The sequence below is a fragment of the Aquarana catesbeiana genome, linkage group LG04, assembly GCF_042186555.1.
Source record: "Aquarana catesbeiana isolate 2022-GZ linkage group LG04, ASM4218655v1, whole genome shotgun sequence".
Lineage (NCBI taxonomy): Eukaryota > Metazoa > Chordata > Amphibia > Anura > Ranidae > Aquarana > Aquarana catesbeiana.
Genome location: NC_133327.1, coordinates 593,151,979 through 593,168,437, shown reverse-complemented (window position 1 = coordinate 593,168,437; position 16,459 = coordinate 593,151,979). Strand labels below are relative to the sequence as shown.

Sequence of the window (16,459 nt, the reverse complement as noted above, 5' to 3'; positions counted from 1 at the left end):
AAGAACTCTGAGGATCTGCTCTACAAAAAGATGGCCTAGGCTATAAGAAGATTGCCAAGACCCTGAAACTGAGCTGCAGTACAGTGGCCAAGACCATACAGCGGTTTTAACAGGGCAGGTTCCACTCAGAACAGGCCTCGCCATGGTTAACCAAAGAAGTTGAGTGCATGTGCTCAGCGTTATATCCAGAGGTTGTCTTTGGGAAATAGACGTAGGAGTGCTGCCAGCATTGCTGCAGAGGTTGAAGGGGTGGTGGTGGTGGTGGGGGGGGGTCAGCATATCAGTGCTCAGACCATATGCCGCACGCTGCATCAAATTGGTCTGCATGGCTGTCATCCCAGAATGAACCTCTTCTAAAGATGATGCACAAGCCAGACAGATTATACTCCTATTTTGGAAAACTACCACTAGCCCCCCCCTGGCCTTATGGGTCTCCACAGTCAATGACATAATGCGCATGAAGGAGATGTTAGCCCTGGATAATGACACCTTTGACAAATTTAAGATCTTATGGCTCATATGGATTGACTACTCTGCATCGGACTCCCTGAAAACTTTGTTGGCATCCCAAGGTCAACCCGGACACACATTCTAATTACACCATACAGGTTTTGTTGCACCAAGGTCTGCCCCAAGCCCCCCTCACCTTTACCCCTGTCCTCTCTTCCATTCTCCCATCTTCCCTATACTTTTCTTCTCCCTCCTTTTTATAAATATAATTTCTTACCCCACATTCAGATGTTATATCCTTCGACCAGATTAGCCCTCACGTCTCCTTGAACAGGTTGTTACCATCTGCTTTTGTTGGATGGTGGGATATTGGTGCTCTTATTGGCACAACTTTGTGTTATATAATGGAAATGTGACATACTTTGTACTACCCTTGCTATTGACATCTGACTGCTACTCCTGTTACCTTATTTTGTTAATGATAATAAAACATATTTGACTCTAAAGATGATGCACAAGAAAGCTCGCAAACAGTTTGCTGAAGAAAAGCAGACTAAGGACATGGATTAATGGAACCATGTCCTGTGGTCTGATGAGACCAAGATAAACTTATTTGGTTCAGATGGTAACAAGTGTGTGTGGCGGCAACCAGGTGAGGAGTACAAAGACAAGTGTGTCTTGCCTACAGTCAAGCATGGTGGTGTGGGGGGTCATGGTCTACGGCACTGGGGAGCTACAGTACAGAGGGAACCATGAATGCCAACATGAACTGTGACATACTGAAGCAGAGCATTAGCCCCTCCATTTGAAGACTGGGCCGCAGGGCAGTATTTCAACATGATAACGACCCCAACCACACCTCCAAGACAACCACTGCCTTGCAAAAGAAGCGGAGGGTAAAGGTGATGGACTGGCCAAGCATGTCTCCAGACCTAAACCCTATTGAGCATCTGTGGGGCATTCTTAAACAGAAGGTGAAGGAGTGCAAGGTCACTAACATCCACCAGCTCCGTGATGTCGTCATGGAGGAGGGGAAGAGGACTCCAGTGGCAACCTGTGAAGCTCTGGTGAACTCCATGCCCAAGAGGGTTAAGGCAGTGCTGGAAAAATGGGATTTTTGTACTCACCGTAAAATCCATTTCTCTGAGTTCATCGACAGATGCAGTGCCTCCTTGATCTTGACCATTGGGTTATATCGCCTCTGCAGGAGTAGGACTAGGCAGAAAAAAAAAAACACCTGGCTACACCCATGGGCTGTCCTCAGTCAGTATATAGCCCCCTCCCTGCTCTAGGTATTCAGTTTAGTAGCAAGCAGTAAAATAAGTATAAAAAAATCCATAGAGGGATGGGTGCTGTGTCCGTCAATGAACTCAGAGAAATGGATTTTATAGTGAGTACAAAAATCCCATTTTCTCTTTAGTTCGATGGACACAGAGCCTCCTTAATCTTGACCGGCAATGGGTGAGGGCAGATCTTCATGCTAAAGGAGACTTGTCAGTGGATCCGAAGAAGCCTGCTCTAGGCTTTACCAGACCAAGATTACTTGGAACTTCCCGGGGAAGACTTGAGAGATCTGTTTCCTTCATCTGCAGTCCCGGGAGAGCAGAAGAATTTCTTATGGGCTGAGAAGGAAGGCCCCGTCTGCGACAAGGCTCCTTCCCTTTCCTAGATTGAGGCAGGAAGGTACTCTTTCCCCCTGTGACACCCTTAATGATGTCATCCAGGGTAGCCACAAACAGGCGGTCGCCTTAAAAGGGCAGATTAATAAGAGCTTTTTTAGAGGTTTGGCCTGCCGACCAATTCTTAAGCCACAGCACACGTCTAATCACCACCGCTGAAATAGAAAGCTTGGACAGCACAGGAGCTGCATCCAAGGCTGCATCACAAATATACTGTAGCCCATGGACCAATTGGTCCGCTAAATCAACATAAGCAGCGGGAACCTGCTCACTACCTAGACCCTGGCGCAAAAGCTTGGGCCATTCAGTTAGGGTCTGTGACACCAGGGCCAAGGCTAAGAATGGACGCAATGCCGAGCCAGCCATAGTAAACATGCTGCATGCCACAGCCTCCGCTTTCCTGTAAGCCGGGTCCTTAAAGGACGGGGATTCCTCTACTGGGATCATGGTTGCGTTATTCAACCTGGAAACAGGAGGGTCCACCACTGGTGGGGTAGTCCACCTTTTTAAACGTGATCCTTCAAAGGGGTAGCGTATTGAGAAACGTTTGGGGACCACAAAGGGTGACTTTGGTTGTTCCCATTCCTTATAGGTAAACCTATCAAAATAAGGCAGATAAAGACACACCCTTGGTGTGCGAGGTGACTTATGCGTACCAAAGGACACAGCCACATCTGTGGCCCTGTCAGCCGTGTCCTCCATCTTTAGAGTCTCCCACACCGCAGGAACAAGTGCGTCCACCAGCGCTTTTTCACTCGCTGCTGAGACCGCAGAGGAGTCATCCTCACTAACGGCCGGGTCAGGGGGCAAGATATTAAACTCCCCTGGACGGGCCACATCCCCGGCGGCATCAGGCTCAGAATCAGATGAGACAGACTGAGCAGGGGAAGGAAGGGACGCTTCCTCCTGGGTCTTTGTCCACACGCTACTTCCACCCGGGATACCAATGACTCAAGGTCCGCCGTCAGTGCAACCATGGGAAGCTGGGGTTTCGAGGGACCTGCCACCTCCACGAGGGGATCAGTGGGTGAGATGTGACCCTGAGGCTCCATAGGGAAGACCTGGTAGTACAAAGGAACTTTGGCACCACTAAGGGACACCCCAATGGCCAGGGTACCTATCAGCAGAGAGGAAGATACACAAGGACCCCCAAACACCAATGTTGGTGTCCATTTCATATATTCCGGGACAGGAAGAGAAGCATAGAGGAGGAAGAGGAAGAGGAGGAGCTCTGGCATCTCCACGAGATTCCAGCCGTCTGTAGCGTCTCACTAGACTAACGAAAAATGGCCGCCGCGACATCATAGGCTGCACAAACATGGCTACCGGCCGTAGACCAGCCAGACCAAGGGAAAGTGGCCGCTGTGATGTCATCGGACCACCCAAACATGGCCGCCGGCCGTTTGACATGCTGAAGCATGCTGCCAGGATCCTCTCTGTGCCTTCAACATTGCTGCATCCTCTGCAAGGGGACCCCCTTCCAAAAAGGTATTGTACTCCACCAGGCAGGGTAAACATTTAAGGGGACACCGCTGTGCACTCTGCACCAGGACCCCCAAACTGCGCACTACCTCACATTGCACACACAGCAGGGCATGCCCCTAGGGGTCTCCTGCACTAGAACCCCCCATACCGCCAGGGCAGGACACACACACCCAGAAGGGGAATGGCCAGGGAGACCCCCAGGGGTCTCTGCTGCCTGTCCTGGGACTCCCACCAGTCCGTAGGGGGAGGGGGAAGCCCAGTTTTAAGGGACTTTAGGATGGGAGGAGGGATCCTGCAGGCAGGTCCGACCATTCCTGAAGGGTACCTGCATCCACCCCAAACCGCACAAAGGGGAAAGAGAGGACTGTACTTACTGATCCATGGTGTGGGTGACCCTCCAGACAGAACTCCTTGCCACCGAAGTGGAGGGCTGTTGGCCAAGGGGCCGAGGCAACTCGGACCAGTGCCCGTTCGTATGCGACCCTACAAGACGCTTAACTCGCGGGCCAGCCTCCGTTAGTTGCGGCCGACCTAGCGCATAGCTGCAGTCTGCACATGCTTGCTGGCTGGACTGGGGAGACTACTGGATCTAGATTATCCAGCCCGTTGCCCGGCAATTGATTGCAGATCTTCCAGGAGAAAATGCATGGAAGAAAGACAAAAAGTAAAATTTGCTAGGACCAAAAGATCCCAGCAAGGAGCTAGGTCCTTACTCCTGACTAGACAGAAATAAACTGAATACCTAGAGCAGGGAGGGGGTTATGTACTGACTGAGAACAGCCCATGGGCATAGCCAGTTGTTTTTGTTCTGCCTAGACCTACTCCTGCAGAGGCGATATAACCCAATAGTCAAGATTAAGGAGGCGCTGTGTCCATCGACGAACGAAAGAAAAATAATGGTGGCCACACAAAATATTGACACTTTGGGCACAACTTGGAAATATTTTTACTATTTATACTCACTTTTGTTGCCAGCGGTTTAGACATTAATGGCTGTGTAGAGTTATTTTGAGGGGACAGCAAATTTACACTGTTGTACAAGCTGTACACTCACTACTTTACATTGTAGCAAAGTGTCATTTCTTCAGTGTTGTCACATGAAAAGATATAATAAAATATTTACAAAAATGTGAGGGGTGTACTCACTTTTGTGAGAAAAAAATAAAAAATAAAAAAAAATATATGTATATGTATATATATATATATATATATATATATATATATATATATATATATATATATATATATATATATATATATATCTAGCCACAAATGAAATCAGATTCCTCCATCCATTCTAACAGCATGGGTGGACAAATCTCCAGCTGTGGGCCATTGTATTCTGACAGCCAACACCAGGGGCGGACTGACCATTGAGCCACTCGGGCACAGCCCAAGGGCCCTGGGCCACTAGGGGGCCCCATCAGGGTTGCCAGCCTCAGTAAAACCAGGGACAGTATGTATAAGTCTGTGTTTTTTTTTTTTACATCTGTCTGTGTATACTGTGTGTACATGTATGTGTATACTGTGTGATTGTATACTGTGTGTGTGCATACTGTGTGGCCCCATAATCTCTGATTGCCTGGGGGCCCCATAATCTCCTATTGCCCGGGGGCCCCATAAGTTATCCAGTCCGCCCCTGGCCGACACTGCCAGCTGCTAGAATACCCATACAATGCCTGCATCTACCTGGATGCAGATTCTGTTCAGGCAACAGTTTTCCACCTGGTTCCATCAACAGAATTCAGCTGAAGAATCAACCTTTGTCGATACAAGTGTCGCTGATGGGGCCAGCATTAATCAGTCAAAATTTGATACCTTTATGGCCAGTTTTGGTTAAACTCAATTTTATACAGACCATATAACACTTCCTTCAATCAATGGCTTACCTAGATAAAAAGGCATTTAAAGTTAATTAAGCAAGGAGGTCCTTCCCTGTTGGGAGATCAGTGTATGGAGATTACAGCTGGTAAGTGATCCAAAAGCTAAGCAGTAAAACATACAAGAATACAGAAGACATTAAAAAACACTATTACACTATAGCACAGTGTAGCCTGGCCTTATACTGTATAACCCACACAGAAAACAATCAATGATTGCACCAGAAAAGAATGAATATATCCTTTAGGGATGCAGCGAACTGAGAAATATGCTAGCAAAAAATAAATACATTAAAATAGTACAATCAAAATAAATGTCAAATTCATAAGTGTGCAGGTTAAAAAGAAAGCCCCTATGCAAAGTTTTGTTGGATACAGTTCAAACATTCTTGTACCAATGGCATCCACACCCAAAGGCCAAATAAGCAGATGATCAAGCAAGTCACCTTAAGTGATATGGATCAAATTGAGTAGGTTTACTAATGGAATAGAGACTACTCACTTAAGCCTGGTACACACTAATGGATTTTTTTCATTCAACCCAGCAGGTTGAACTAAAAAAACCTGACAGCTCCGGTCAGAGCCGCTGTACTAACGTTAGCACAGCCCTCTCTCCCGCTAAACTGTTGTGGTCTGAACACTCTGATTTTCCAGCATTCTCGTCCGACGGGAAACTGGTCAAATGGCCCACTTCTGTTGGACTGGCTGTCATACACACAGGCCGAACTTCAGATGGTTTTTATTGAGTCTCCTGAAATTCGCCCCGTGTGTACAGGGCTTTAACAAAGTGAATGCTTAGTGATTAACATGAAACTATGTTCATGCCAATCGTGCTAGCAACTTTTTTTTTTGTCTTTTACTTTCCTTGTACATAAATTGCACATTTACCTTTATAGTCAATTACACTGACTTGCGCTAAAATGCATGTACATTTCTATCAATTTTAGTCTTGTTTTAACACACTCTGACGCCCGTTAATATACATTTTGCATGTTAGCGCAGTACAACGCTATGGCGTCAATAGGACACTTTGGAAATGATTTTTCAGATGTATTTTTGTTGATCTGCATTTTACAGCTGTGCTAAAATGTCTTGGTCTAATGAGTGATCACACCAAAAACATATATTTAAAGGGGTTCTAAAGGCAGAAGGTTTTTTATCTTAATGCATTCTATACATTAAGATAAAAAACCTTCAGTGTGCAGCAGCCCCGCGAATACTTACCTGAGCTCCATCTCAATCCAGCGATGTTGCTGGATAACCTTAGCTGTCTGGGACTCTCCCTCCTGATTGGCTAAGACACAACAGTGGGTACCACTGGCTCCCGCTGCTGTCAGTCAAAGTCAGTGAACCAATGAGAAGGGGGGGTGCACGACTCTGTGTTTGAATGGACACACAGAGCAGTGGCTCGACTCGGGTGCCCCCATAGCAAGCTACTTGCTGTGGGGGCACTCAACAGGAGGGAGGGGCCAGGAATCCCACGAAGGACCCGACAATAGGAGGATACGGGGTGCTCTGTGCAAAACCACTACACAGAGCAGGTAAGTATAACATGATTAAAAATAACAAAAAAAAATAAGACTTTAATATTACTTTAAAATATACAGTAAAACCTTGGTTTGAGAGCGTTTTGCAAGACAAGCAACATTTTTAAATACATTTTGACTTGATATACAAGCCATGTCTTGATATACAAGTAGTGTCACGTCACAACTGAGTATAAAAGAGAAGAGAGGCACATCACCATCGACGTCATCCCTTCCACTCTTCGCTCCACGAGCGCTTCAAACCTCGCTTTCAAATCGCTCCAGTGCAGGGTAGTCTTCCTGGTCACGATTGCAGACTGACAGCTGTGAGCGCTGGCGGTGCGGAGGATGGTCTATGTGGACAGCTTTACCCCGGATGCCTGCACTTAGATGTGCCTCTTTTAATCATCAACAATGTGAGTTGCTAAATGTTGTACCTTAAATAAATGTAACCATATTGCTACACTTAGAGGCGCCTCTCTTCTCTTTTATACTCTGTAGCGCCTGCTGGATTTTGCTTTAAATCCCCTTATGGAGGCTTCCATTTGTGAATGGACATTTTATGGTTACACAACTTATCACACTTCTAGAATCTGTTTATATGGACTATAAACGGAAGGACTTATGAATAAATGGTTTTGGAATGAATCATCTGAGTTTCCATTATTTCTTATGGGGAAATTCGCTTTGATATACAAGTGCTTTGGATTACAAGCATGTTTCCGGAACAAATTATGCTCGCAATCCAAGGTTTTACTGTATTAACTAATCTGGCCAGCAGTGGCCAGATAAAGAAACTGTTCAATGTTGGAGTAACTTTGATTACAAAAAAAACTTTGGTGTCAAAGCTGCAAGAAAGTAACACTTTTGGCCCACTTACAGCCTACACCAAAGAAGCCTACCCACTGGGGGTCTTAAGAGACTTAGGAAGTTAACCAGTAGTTAAACTACAGCCATGCCAAAAGCAAAATAACTTTGTGTTGATTTGCCCTTTAACGTGCCAAAATCAATAGGGAAAAATGAGTCCTCCTAGATGCATGCCCTAGGTGTATAGTTACGCGGATTTCAGAGCGCAACTATACCAAACCTCTGAAGATACCAATACTGATCATTAAAATTGAAGAGTGAAAATGGCTCATTTACCGAATTGTTTTATTTCCTCATTTTTAAATTTTATTCCACTTGAACTGCACAGAACAAAGCGCGGCACAGCATAGCAGAGGAGGAAGTCCTAAACAATGGTGCTCTATAAAAGGGTCCGCTGCTGAAGGACACCTGGCTCCCCTTTGGTGAAAGCATAACAAGTTTATTAAGTAAGCACCACCTCAGCAATTATAATCCCCTCTGGCTTCCTGGGCACAGCTTATTGGTTCAATTTTCATAACCGTGAGCATCATTAGGGCAATGCAGTAATTAAGAGTTGTTAGAAAGTGAATTCTCAAACTGCAGATTAGAAAATTAAACTATTTCCTGATTACATATTAATGGAGCACAACAATAGCAGTTGCCATAAGCTTGGAAGGCAACCAAGGGATAAATCTGTGTACTTAATTACCATAAACAATGGCTGCATAGAAATGAAGTTTTACGCACATTTCCTTCTGTAATATGTCTGATATCAGTACACACTTGACAATTCTTGTTCAATTATCTCTATTATTTAATGCGCTGTGAACGGCTCTGTGTAAATAAAATTAACCACCCCAATTACTTTGAATTCATCTAGGGACAACGTAAAAAGAGAAAAAAAAATGTGGAGAATTCACGGCAATGTCTAATCTAAAACATTACAGAAGCTTTTACTTGAATCTGCCTATATTTGTATGCTCTAATTTAAGTGTATGCGCTAATTTAATTACATTTGCCACCAATGGTCAATCAGAAGCAACAGAGCTACGGTGATTTAATTAATCCACATTCACTATACACACAATCAAGAAGAAATCTGGTGAACAGCACAATTCTATATTATCGGTCTGTTTTCAGCAAGAATAAAGAGAATGAATTAAAAATTAAAAAGAACCAGTTACCGGTAAAGTATGGCAATTTGTGGGATGTGGTTACATTGGTAGCTCAACAACTGTTCCTGGGTTGTGGTAAATAATACCAATACAAAGAATTATCCAGGAGGTCCTGGGTGTTATATATGTGATATAGAACAGTCTTAAATGCATATATTTTTTTCTTGTGAATTGAGACGTTGCATTCTAATCAATATTGTTTTTGCTTCATAAGTGATTGCCATACTGTGTGATATATAAAGAAGAGGTATGTTTGTCTAATTTATTTATTAATTTTCCATAGCATGTATTGCTCTTATTTGTTGTCTAGCTTAGATACAACTAAATTGATGTACGCGAGAGTATATATATATATATATATATATATATATATATATATATATATATATATATATATATATACATACACACATATACACACGCACACTTTTATATTTATTTTGCTTTAAATGGCAGAAGCTCTCTCAGGCCCTTTAACATCAATTGTGAGCACAGAGACCTGAACACGTGGAGATAAGCTTAGTTTTGGAGATTTGTTTTTTATTTTTTTATAAGCTCTTCTGAATTTTGAACCAAATACTACATGAAGCTTTGCTCAGGCTCCTTTTTGCCTAGCCAAAAACAGAGATGCTCAGACTGCCCATAGCAGTTGGACTTCCAAAGTAGACAAATTCCAAGTCTTGAACAGGTATGAAAGCTTTTAAGAGAAGACAACAAAAACAGTAGGGAATTAACCTTTGCAAATTCTGCAAAACTTTTGTGTCATTAGAACTTCAGGGAGATTTAGAAAACATAAATAAATGCAGTTCTGTATTTATTAATACTGTACATTGGTAAATTTATATTTTTAATGCAAGTGGTGCAATAACCTGAATATGACCCAGTATCAGCTTCCTGCAGTTCATATCCAGCAAAACTTAGGCTTGGGGAGGGAGAATAAGTACAAAGAACCAATCAGTTTTGCTGCAGTGCAAGAAGAATGCTGATATGAAGAGAAATCAGAGTGAGTTGTGTGCAACACTTTTGGCCCACTTACAGCCTACACCAAAACCTACCTGGGGGTCTCAAGAGACTACAATAAAAACTGTATCCAAAACGAAAAAAAAAAAAACTTTTGCCTTTAGAAATACTTTAAATGTGATATCCTAGTGATAAATCCAATAAACGTCCCCGCAATCAATGAAGCCAAAAAAACTTTCAGACATATATGCAGTGCTAACACTTTAAATGTGACAATAGTACAACAACACAGAATAGCGTTGTAACATAAACAGAACATTGTAAATAAAAAATCCCAAAGTCCACTGTGAACACTTGCAAAGATTACAAGTCTAAAAACCACATAAACAAAGTATCAGCAAATCATAGATCCCTCAACACCACGTGAGTTTCAGCCTGAGGTCAATCCTTCAACGTCACCATAAAAATTGCACCTCTTACCAAACAACAGGACCCCTTTTTATATGAAGGTCAAATGCGCTCATTCCATACTCATGAGTACCAAAACAGCTGGCATCGAATTGTCCACAATAGGGGACCTTTCTTCAAACGCTCCAAGGTGTTCAATATGCCATGTATTCAAAAAGGAAGTAAGCCACACATAGCGTAATATTATAAAATGTATTCAATAAATGTACTCATAAGGTAGCAGCCAGAAAAGTGCATAATGGAATTTGTTGTACAGTGTGCATGCGTGATGCCATCAGACAATGGGTGCTGCCCTACGTGTTTTGTTAAAAATAATGTCTTCAGGGCACATATGTGCTTCCTGGTTTCTCTGAGAACATTATTTTTAACGAAATGCGTAGGGTGTGGCACATTGAAGTCATCCTGCATGCGCACTGTACATCAACCTCCTATATGCACATTTCTGGCTATATGTCAGAAAGATTTTTGGCTCGATTGCAGGGAAGTTTATTTGATTTATCATTAGGATAAGAGTTCTATACATATGTGTTATAGGTATATGATAAAATATATAGGTTTATACAGAAAGGCTATTCATTTAATATACAGGTATGGTTAATTTTTCAAAATAATATTCTTAATATTGATTCTCTAAGGAGTTTCTGAACCCATAATATAATACAGCTCCACATATAACACAACTGTGTTCTCTAAACCCCAATCAAAATATTAAGCTTTCACTTTAAGGATCCATTCCTCTTAAAAACTGAAGAAAAGGTATTTGCCTTAAGACTTTTTTGGCTCTATTATATTTCATTGAACACTTTCAGCCAATTTAACAAAATACTAACAAATGTGTGCAGGATTTGTAAAGTATATATTAATAAAAAACTTACTAAAAAAGGAGAACGAAAATCTGGGACAACATATGTACAAATAAAAATAGATAATTCTCTAGTACATACATTCATACATGTTTTATACAAGGCACAAACATAAATTATTTTAAAGTTGTGGCAATATTCCTGATAAACGCAAAAATGATTTTGTCACTATAATCCAAAACCATTTTGTGCATTATGCTTCCATTTATAAGAGACACAGATGAGCAATTTGTGCCCCCGCCACATAAATATATATTCTAAATAGATGTATACCGCCCTTACAATGCTGTAAATCTATTTCCTCTCCACAATCAGATAGCGGTGACAGCTTTCACTGAGATGGCAGTCTATGTACAGCGTGTTTCATGAGGAATATAGCTGGCTAGCTTCCTTCTCTTCAGACACACACACAACACACTCTGCCTATTGAATCTGTAGAACACTGAAGATCTTACTATTTTTTTTTTTCTAAGCAGGGGCATATCAATGAGGCACAGATATGTATTCAGGCTCTGCATGGTTGAGCACACTGTTCAATAGTGCTGGCTCACACGATATCAGGGCGAGTTATCACTTCCCATGAAGGCACTCTTATCACCAGGGCCCAGAGAGGTGGCAGCAAATCGCAGCCTTTTCATTTTCAAGGCAGTTCTGCTGAACATTCAGGCTTCAAAGATTCACACTTCCAAAACTCTATAAGAGTTTGTGAACGCTCAATTTGCCAAAACTGTTTACAGTGTAATTGGGCACCGTACCTGTGTCCATGAGATAGCGGAGGCGGTTCTCCACCAGCGCGGCACGGGTGTCAATTTGATTCTGCTCGTTCTCTAGGGCTGCCAATTCTCCAACTACATACTGACTGGTGTCTTTGAACCCTTTCTGTATTAGAGAAAAAGAGAAATAGAGAAAGAACAAATAAGAGGGGAGACATCACTTGTAAGTTGACTTTTTCTTTCTTGCGATCACTTAGAAAAGCACTTACTCGGCCAACAAAAGCCCATACCACACCACTCTCGAGTGCCAGAAGAGCACAAAAATATATAGTGATATTCCATTATATACTGGAGGGCTAGCTCTTCACCTGATATTTCTACACTTCGCTTATCTACACAAAGCAAATTCTGAGCTGAATACACCTGATAAAAGATATATGTTTGACTTGTATCTTTCTCTGTCTATCAAAAGGATCAAGAAAAACAATTATGTCATGAATTTGCAAATTTAAAGGCTTGCATTTGAAGACCCTTTGGCTTTCAGATGATGTTTAGATCAAAAGATGCTAGTGATGGTCCCATATGCCGGCAGCTAGTGTCAGCATTGATATAAAGCAGGCTGGATGAAAAAACTCAACTGTACAATTCTCATATCTGCTCATCTATGCAACCTATGTTGATTTTTACGGTTCCATTCCAAGATATGGAAATTCAGGTTGGATGCAATTTCACAGAAAAGGGCTTAGAGTTTGGGTAATGTGGCAATGGGGTTTATTTACTAAAGCTGGAGAGTGCAAAATCAGTCTCACTTCTGCATAAGAAACCAATCAGAAGCCTAAGAAGTCAGATGTGCCGGCTTGCTCCCGAGCCATGCTGTGTGTGTCCATAGGCACACACAGTGCGGCTCAGGCTGGACTCCCAACCCAATTTCTGCTCATAGGATTTGATTGACAACAGTAGTAGCCAATGGCTTCCGCTGCTGTCTCTGTGTGCTGTGAATGCAGGGTGAGAGGAGAGCTGCTACAGATGGGTGGATTGAGTAAGTGGGATGGGGGGCATTTTTATCTTAATGTAGGAAATGCATTAAAGTGGTACTAAAGTCATAAGGTTTTTTACCTTAATACACACAACCTGGGCTTGGGAGCAAGTCCGCATGTGTGCCACCATAGGAAACAGCTTTCTATGGTGGCAAACGCAAAGAGGAGAAGCCTAGAGTGCTGGTGGAAGATCCCAGAAGAGGGTGTTCAGACTTTAAAAACCTTAAACAAAGAATTTAACTTAAAACATTTTATGACTTTAGAACCACTTGACCTCCAGAAGGTTTTACCCCCTTCATGACCAGGACATTTTTTTGATATTCAGCACTGTGCTAACTGGCAACTGCGCAGTCATGCAAAACTATACGCAAAATAAATTTATATATTTTTTCCCCACACAAATAGAGCTTAATTTTGGTTACATTTGATCACCACTGGGTTTTTATAATATAAACAAAAAAAAGAAAAAATTTAGACCAAAATGTATTCTGCTACACGTCTTTGGTAAAAAAAAAAAAATCCCAACAGGTGTACATGAATTGGTATGTGCAAAAGTTATAGAATCTACAAACTATGGTATATATGCTGGAAATTATGCAGCTTTAGACACTATACTGTAATGGTGGTGATCAGTGACTTATAGTGGAACTGTGGTAGGCAATCTGGTGCTAACAAACACTATCTGGGAGGGTCACTGACACTGACATCGCTAGTGACACTAATAGAGTGATCAGCAATAATACTGACAATACACTGACACTTTACTAATGACACTGGCAGAGAAGAAGTTTACATCTAGGGGCAATCGGGGGGTTAACTCTGTGCCAAACAATGTGTACTGTGTGCTGCTTTTACTTTCTGATCTGGATGTTTTTCTCCCTGCTTTGTGGGGAGAAGAAACAGCCACCTTGCTGTATCTATGGACACAGAGTTTTGTGTTTTTGTAAACACAGAACTCTGTCTGTGATTGGACACAACCAATCAGCTGATTTCAGCCGACATCAGTGGCTGAAATCTGCTACCAAACTTGTACAGTGTCCAATCACAGCGTGGGCCTGCTGGGGAGTATTGTCCCACCTGCCTATGCCGCTCACCCGCAAAATAAAACTACTGTGGGTGGGTGGCAAGTAGTTAACTGTGCTCAATGTGTTAAGTTAAAAACACTGAGGGATTAATACTACTTTAAGTGTACAGTGAGGGGAAAAAAAGTATTTAAAAACCCTGCTGATTTTGTACGTTTGCCCACTGACAAAGAAATGATCAGTCTATAATTTTATTGGTAAGTTTATTTTAACAGTGAGAGACAGAACAAAATATCCAGAAAAACGCATTTCAAAAAATGTATAAATCGATTTACAATTTTCAGCCAGGGCATTGAAAACGGGTCATGGATGGGTATTCCAGCATGACAATGACCCAAAACACATGGCCAAGGCAACAAAAGGAATAGCTCAAAAAGAAGCACATTACAGTCTTGGAGTGGCCTAGCCAGTCTCCAGACTTTAATCCCATAGAAAATATGTGGAGGGAGCTGAAGGTTCGAGTTACGAAATGTCAGCCTTGAAAACCTTAATGACTTGGAGAGTACCTGCAAAGAGGAGTGGGACAAAATCCCTCCTGAGATGTGTACAAAACTGGTGGCCAACTATAAGAAACGTCTGACCTCTGTGATTGCCAACAAGCGTTTTGCCACCAAGTACTAAATCATGTTTTGCGAAAGGGTCAAATACTTATTTCACTCATTAAAATGCAAATCGATTTATAACTTTTTTGAAATGCGTTTTTCTGGATTTTTTTTGTTTTATTCTGTCTCTCACTGTTAAAATAAACCTAACATTAAAATTATAGACTAATCAATTCTTTGTCAGTGGGCAAACATACAAAATCAGCCGGGGACCAAATACTCTTTTCTCTCACTGTACCCAGAGACATGGGAACATTACCTAATGGTAAAGATCTTTACATTATATGAACCAGCCAAACACTGGCTGATATTTCTAAATGCTTCTATATTTCTAATGGTTGCCAATCACTACTGTTTTCCCCAGGAATAAAACAGGGGGAAGGGGCAAGTATGTTAACATTATAATAGCTCAAAGAGAAGATCTGTCTGATGCCTATGGCCACTTTAAATGGCTAGTCAACCCAAATGATAACGGAGCAACACTTGCAGTCCTGTCAACTAATGGGATAGGCTGGCTCCTTATATCATTCTTGGACCACACTGGAGTTTTACTCCTTCCACAGCTGAGATACTTTCATTGCTCCTTTTATTTTCTCCATAATATAACAATTTTTTAACAAAATAATCAGAAAGAATGTGACCTCATGTAATCTCTACACAGTTGTGCAGATCTGTGAACTCAAAATCTGAGTTTTTAAAAGACCAGAGAGGCAACTATTACACTATTTAACTCCTCAACATTACCAAAAAACTGGTAAAAGCTGTCGCATTTTGAATGACAATTGCACGGTCGTGCTACACTGTACCCAAACAATTTTTTTATCATTTTCTTCACACAAATAGAGCTTTCTTTTGGTGGTATTTAATCACTGCTGTTTTTTTTATTTTTTACAATAAAAAAAAAAGACCAAAAATTTTGAAAAAAAATGTTTTTTAGTTTGTTTCTGTCAGTAAATTTTGTAACTAAATAATTTTTTGCCTTCACTGATATGCGCTGATGAGGCGGCACTGATGGGCTGAACTGGTGGGCACTGATTAGGTGACACTGATGAGGAGGCACTAATATGCTGCACTTATGGGCACTAATAGGTGGCACTGATAGGTGACACTGATGGGCACTGTTAGGTGGCACTTGTGGGCACTGATAGGCAGCACAGATAGGCGGTACTGATGAGCACCGATGGGTGGCACTGATGGGCATTGATTGACAGCAGTGATGGGCAGCACTGATTACCAGCACTGACTGACATCGCTAATGGGCACTGATTGGTGGCACTTGTGGGGGCAGTGGTGGGCACTGATTGCTGCCACTGGTGGGCAATGGTGGGCACTGATTTGTGACACTATATTGCTATATTGTAATCAGGGCACTGAAGATCAGTGCCCTGATTACATTCCCAGATGTCCCCCTGTGTGGAGATGCCGCTGATCGTCTCTCCTCGCCACACACTCGGTCAGTGTGAGGAGAGGAGAGCAGATTACCGGCATCTCTATGTTTACATGGGACCAGCTGTGATTGGACACAGCCGATCACATGGTTAAAGAGCCACGGCTCCTTACAGAGATTGGGGTTGGACCCTTGTGTCCTAGCAACACGGCGCGGCCACAAACGCCGTGCACCCCCGCGGGCGCATGAGAGCAGCCATTCTGGGACACCATCATATAACGTCGTCCCAGAATGAGAGCCGCACCT

The 16,459-nt window shown here is 42.3% G+C and overlaps 1 protein-coding gene across 6 annotated transcripts in view; it reads right to left on the bottom strand.

The window, feature by feature from the left end:
• EHBP1 (EH domain binding protein 1) overlaps positions 1–16,459 on the bottom strand; it is a 733,557-nt gene that overhangs the window by 110,376 nt on the left and 606,722 nt on the right. For all 6 annotated transcript variants that reach the window (XR_012243991.1, XM_073628177.1, XM_073628181.1 and 3 more), the window contains one exon: positions 12,088–12,211. Coding sequence is in view for 5 of the 6 variants with exons in the window: in XM_073628177.1 (XP_073484278.1) it covers positions 12,088–12,211 (124 nt within the window). In the remaining variant the exon portion in view is untranslated. The remainder of the gene's footprint in view (positions 1–12,087; positions 12,212–16,459) is intronic.